Below are 6,540 nucleotides of genomic sequence, written 5' to 3'. Positions count from 1 at the left end.
AAAAAAAAAGAAGCATTTTCAAGAGATTTGAAAAGCATATACTGCATATATATATATATATATATATGTGTGTGTGTGTGTGTGTGTGATTTGAAATTTGTTTGAAATAGATTATTGAAACAGAGTCTTGATAAACAGATGTGTTCTCAGTAATTCCTGTTATAAACCTCAGGTACAGTAGCTCCCTCAATCCAGTCATGTTACAGGATATGAGTCCCTCTGAATGATTGACATATTATTGGCTGACGCAGCGGCCTATAAGAGCAGGCCGAGGCATGTTAACACGCCCACCATGGAGAAATGCAGTATAAACAGGCAGAGGTAAAACAGGTCTATGTAGGTATGCAAACTGTATGTAAGGAGGCACAACTGTTGGTTGCTGAAGGAATCAATGCAAGTATCCATGTGAGTTACTTAAAAAAATAATCTTTCAGTTTTGCATGTCTGTGATGTACTAAATGAGGATTATGTTATTTAATATCAGTATATAATGCAATACTATTCATTTTTATTGAGCTTGCACGGTGAAAAGATTGTTAAAACAATCATTTTCAAAATCAATCCTAAGGAGGAGCAACTAAATTAAATGCTAGATTATGCAACTGTAAAACTGTCTTATTGCTATGGTCTAATAGTTTGAGCCATATTAGTTGATGCTGATACAATCTACAACAAATACTGGAGGAAGTTCTGAAGAAATTCTTGGCGAGTTCTGACTTTCTGACTTAATTCAGATCACTGATCGATATGTGTTGTATAAGGGGTGTGTTATTACCAGAACAATCGTTTAGTGCTACTTTAAAAGCTTTTTTTTTTTTTTTTTTGCCCTGGGCTTTGAAAAACTGCAGGAACATACTTTGAAACGCTCTGTTAACAACAAAAAAATGAGGTGAAAAACTTGTATGGTGATGTATGCAAACAAATGCATGTTGATCTTTAACAAAATACCTGTCGAAATTCGAACTTTTGTGATGAAAATGAAAATGTTGAAAAGTTATGAACAACCTTAATGTCATGCATATTTGTCAGTCGTATATAAATTAAATGGGTACGATTTCTGTAATAGCACTAATAAACAAAGTGTACACAATAACCAGGATTATATATTTATCATAAATTCAATTTGTTTCAATCTCATACATTTTACCTAATTGAATATTGCTTGTTCAACAGCTTCATACTTTTTGAGTGAATATATTTAATAGTTTTCACATTAAACAGATTTTTGTTGCTTCTAAACTATTTGAATAAATTGCAACTGACCATTGTGTGTTTGTGTATATATATATTAGGGCCGGGACTCGATTAAAAAAAAAATCTAATTAATTAGAGGCTTTGAAATTAATTAATCGAAATTAATCGCATATAAATTAGGGCTGTCAATCAATTAAAAATAATTGTGTTGAACATGTTATTGAAATAATGTTCAAATGTTCAAAGGGTGAGCATTGAAATAATTGTGCCTAGCAAATAATCAATACAATACAATTGAACATTATTAAATTATTGAACATTATTAAATTATACATTTAATATTAAACATTAAATTATAAACATTATTTACACAAGCTTTACAGGTTTTTAACATTACTTCGAAAATGCTGCAATTTAAAGTTTGAGATGTTTTTCATCTGTTTTAGAAAGTATTTTTAGACTTGTTTTTTCAGAATAAAACTTGTTTTACAATCTTGAGCATGTGTTATATTTTTATTAAATGTGTTTAATTAAGACATTACTGCAAGTAATTTGACAGTTAGTGTACAGTTAATCACAAATTCAGTCAGCATTGTCATGACTCATTATCCCATGATGAAAGGTAAGACGGTGAAACAACGTCACGATATCAATGTTGATTCAATTTGCAAAACCGAAGCATAATTCAACATTGGTTCAACGTCGACATACAATCTTTATTCACCCATATTGAAAGAAGAGACGGTGAAACAACGTCACGAAATCAACAATGAAACAACGTCACGACATCAACGGTGAAACAATGTCACGATTTCAACGTTGATTCGTTTTGCACAATCGAAACATAATCCAACATTGATTCGACCTTGGTCCCTTACGTTCACCGGTGAATCAACGTTGAAATGCCGGCTGTTTTTTTTTTTTATAAGTAAATGTTCCAATCAATGATCCAGGCAGCGCCAGCGCGTTCTCGTCTCCTTCCTTCATTTTACAGTCGAATGCTGGCTAGAACGGCTCCAGGTTCAAAGGTCAATATGGAATGGATCTGCGTTATTTTTTTTTAACGCGTTATTTTTTCTCAGATTAATTAATCGAAATTAACGCGTTAATGTCACAGCCCTAATATATATATATAAAATGGTCAGTTTTTAATTTTTAATATTTGGTCCATCGTCTTGAATCTCATATCTTATTGCTTAGATATGATTGATTTCATTGTCTTTTTCTCTGACAGATCTAGATCAGAATGGCAACATTTAACAACTCTGGCACAACCAATGGCACCAATCAGTATCTCTGTGATTATAAAGAGAGCTTCAAGTACATTCTCCTCCCGGTGAGTTACACTCTGGTATTTGTGGTCGGCCTGGGCTTGAACATCACCGCCTTGTACGTCATCTTGTTTCGAACCAAACACTGGAAGCCCAGCACCATCTACATGATCAACCTCAACGTCTGTGACACTCTTTACATCCTCACCCTTCCGTTTCTGATCTACTATTACGCTGATGAGAACGACTGGCCGTTCGGTGAGCCTATGTGTAAGCTGATTCGCTTTCTCTTCTACACGAACCTCTACGGAAGCATCCTCTTCCTCAGCTGCATCAGCCTGCACCGATTTATAGGCGTCTGCCATCCGGTTCGCTCTTTGTCCTGGATGAGCGGCCGTCGGGCTCGTTTGGTTTCTGTGGGAATATGGGCGACAATGCTAATTTTTCAGGCCCCGATCCTTTATTTCTCCAGAATGAAAGATAATGGTGGCATAAGGGTTTGCTACGACACCACCAGCAAGGAGCTCTTCAATGACTTTCTGGTCTACAGCTCGGTGGTGATGTTCCTGCTGTTTGTCTTACCATTTGGGGTGGTGCTGGTCTGCAATGGGCTGATGGTGAGGAAACTCCAGGAACCCGGTGTTGGCGAAGGACCAATGTCACAACGCTCCAAGCAGAAGTCGGTGAAGATGATCATTATTGTGCTTCTGGTTTTCATGTTGTGCTTTCTGCCTTTTCATGTGAACCGCAGTATATACTACATCTTCCGCTACCTGGACAAACAGGTGAGCTGCTCGATGCTGGAGTACGCCAGCATGGCCTACAAGATCACGCGACCTCTAGCCAGCGCTAACAGCTGCATCGACCCCATCCTCTACTTCATGGCAGGACAAGGCTTCAGAAGAAGCATCAAGAGCAAGAAAGCTAAAGCAAGATCTGAAAAAATTTAATCACCATCAACCACTTTATAATTTGAGCATGAATAAAAAAATCTCAGGCTACTTACAAAGGTTTTTGGGGTAGCCATGACAGGGCCTCACTCAGTGAAGCAAACCTTATAATGAATGACAGTCATCGATGTTGATGTAAATAAAGTGTCCATTTTGTAGTCTCTGACATAGAAGAAGAAAAAAAAGAAGAGTAGTCACTGTGTCCAAAATCGCCCCGCATACCCTTAGGGCACTATTTGAAGGGACAGCCATTTGTAGTGGTGTCCACAACCATAGTGGGCGTTATTGAGTGCACTCATTCAATCCCGCAATGCACCGCAATAACGAGTGTACAATTGATGACGTACGCTCAACGGCTAGAGAATACCCATAATGCACTGTGAGAGTCGCACGCCGAATTAATTCCCACGTCTCACCAGAAGATGGCGCCGCAGCTGAGCTGAATCAGTCATTCTTCCATTTTCCAAACCGCGCTGGTCCAGCATAATACCATACAGGTATAAATTCCTTTTTAACTGTTTATTCAGTTGTTTAATTACGGCTTACACATGCTACTTTCCATAGTTCAGGATAAATCTTTTCGTTTCTACTGGAGCTGCCAGTTTGCTACGTTTCAAGTTATTAAACAGCAAGCACAAACTATTCAGAAACGGTAACCCTTCCGGTGCACTCATTGTCCGAATTCACTTACTCGTTTTCATTCACTACTTCAAGTGAACTAACGTTATAAGTTGATGTATAGTGAATGAGGGTATAGAGGGCGATTTCGAACACAGCAACATTGTTCCTTTGATATAAAATTTCGCGGGCAAAACAGCTCACACGGAAGTCATGTTCAATTAGCAAGCAGCTTCTGTTGGTCTACGCGGTGAATTCGCGTGGCCAAACTGAACACGAGTGAAATCTACGTGTGACGGTAAATGTTATAATAATATGGAACCATTTTGTGTTGTATAAATAGAAGGACCTTGTGACCCTTCCAAAGGACATAATAGAATGTGAATGACTACATCACGATATATAGGCCTACTTGATCTTTGACCAGAGAATGTTCTATTCTAATAGCATTCTATTCATGCTGCATAATTGACGCACTTGTGGTGAAGGTAATTAAGGTCTGCTTCTGTAAGAAACCGTACAAAGTGACAGTCCCTGAAGATCCCTGGGAAAATGTATAGGCTAATTAAGTTTTCATTAATTTCTGAAAAGAGGTTTGTCAGAACTAGGCTAGTTGCAGCACAAAGGCATTTCCACGGCCTAACTGACTTCGTAAAATCAGAGAGAGAGAGTTCTTTCCGTTCCTTCAGCGAGGCAAAGGGAGTAAAGCCAGTTTTGTTTTGTAAACTGAAACTAAAATGATTAAAAATCATAACAGTTCAACCAAATTAAATGAAATATAAATATTAAATAAAAAAAACTTAAAATTTGAAATGTTGCCTTCCTTGGCAACTAACCAAAATAAAATGTTTAAGCTACTGCTATTTCTAAAATGAAAACTGAAAAGATAAAAATAAAAGCTAATTCAAAACACTAATAAATAATAAAATAGTAAATGGGCTATTAAAGGGTTTGTTCACCCCAAAAAATGAAATTTCTGTCATTATTAGTCACCCTCAAATCTGAGAGCTTTCCGATCCCTCCATAGACATCAATGCAACGACCACTTTCAAGGCCCGGGTAGTAAAGGCATTGTTAAAATAGTCCATGTGACTACAGTGGTTCAACCTTAATGTTATGAAGTGACGAGAATACTTTTTGTGCGCAAAATTTGAAAAAACTTTATTCAACAATCTCTTCTCTTCCACATCATTCTCCTCCGATGTTGATGTTGTGTACAGGTTCTGTTACGTCAGAACGCCGCCTCACTATTGGCCAGCTCCTGCGTCAGCATCACACGCATGTGTCGTGGTGCTCACATGACCAGCGTCGGCCAATAGTGTACACTTCGTCAACATTGACACTTCGTCAATGTTGACACTACGTCAACATTGGAGGAGAATGACGTGGAAGAGAAGAGATTGTTGAATAAAGTTGTTGTTTTGGGGGTTTTTTTTGTGTTGTTTTGGGTTTTTTTTGGTTTGGAACAACATGAGGGTGAGTAATTAATGACAGCTATTGCTGAATCAGGGAAAACTTTAATATGTCAATAAAAAATGATTGGAAAAGGAGAGGTTGAACATGTGTAACATTTCATTTCTAAGATGTCTAATTGTTTAAAGTGTCAACAAATATGTGTAAACTATTTATGGAGTAGGCCTAATTTCTAATTTCAGTGAGATTAGAAAAAATCTAAGAGACTGTTTGTCCATTTTGCTACAGTATACACTCAAAATATATGCACTTTATCAGCAAAGTAAATGAATTTGTGAATTTGGATTTGAGATGCAATCGAAGTTAAAGTACATTTTGAGAATTTTATTTATTATTTGAGCATTTGATTTATCATACTTTCTTTTAGGAAAAACTTCCATATAAAGTCAATCAGTAGGATATATAGGCAACTTAAAGCTGAAGTTTGATGTCGTTTCTGTGCCACTAGCGTCACCGAACAGAACTGCAAAAATAAACATAAATATTTTCAAAACAACTTTCTGAATACAGTAAATAGATAATCCCGCCCCCAACACACGCCATTGGTCGAGTGCATGTTTTTGTGTAGGGCAAGACATCCCTTTACCCATCTAGGGGTCAGGAGGGGAGGTAACAAAGGAAAAAGCGTAAAAGAAAATTGAGGAAAAGAAAGGCGAGAGCACACTTAAATCCTCTGTCCCAGAGTGAAGATGACACCAGATTATTTATATTAAAAAAAAATTATTTACAAAAATAAGGTTAAGGGGGCAAAGGCTCAGGGGAGAACAAGGCCTAAAATAACTAACAAAACATTTGTCTATTTGTCTTTTTTTCTCTCTCTTAGGTTAGTTAGAACTCATCCCTAAATTAGTTATTGGATCTGGAGATTGTAGTCCTGTAATTTGAGGATCCAGCACAACAAATGCTGGTTAGTAGAGGACATGTTAGAGAGAAAAGTCAAAGGATTATGGTCTGTACACAGTTATTAGAATAACATCAGAATGGCCTATCTCTCCTCATATTAAGATGGGATAGGAAAGTAGGCTAACACAGAA

The 6,540-nt window shown here is 37.1% G+C and overlaps 1 protein-coding gene across 1 annotated transcript; it reads left to right on the top strand.

Annotated features, from left to right (window-relative positions):
* Nucleotides 1-285: 285 nt before the first annotated feature.
* On the top strand, nt 286-3,586 carry LOC308694690 (P2Y purinoceptor 2-like). The gene is made up of 2 exons (XM_081372350.1): nt 286-405; nt 2,429-3,586. Exon 2 carries the CDS (start codon nt 2,441-2,443, stop codon nt 3,413-3,415), a length of 975 nt encoding a protein of 324 aa, XP_081228476.1. The 5' UTR covers nt 286-405; nt 2,429-2,440; the 3' UTR covers nt 3,416-3,586.
* Nucleotides 3,587-6,540: the final 2,954 nt, after the last annotated feature.

Source organism: Scardinius erythrophthalmus (genome assembly GCF_964197995.2).
Source record: "Scardinius erythrophthalmus genome assembly, chromosome: 8".
In the NCBI taxonomy this organism is placed as follows: domain Eukaryota; kingdom Metazoa; phylum Chordata; class Actinopteri; order Cypriniformes; family Leuciscidae; genus Scardinius; species Scardinius erythrophthalmus.
This window is presented reverse-complemented; position numbering and strand designations above follow the sequence as displayed.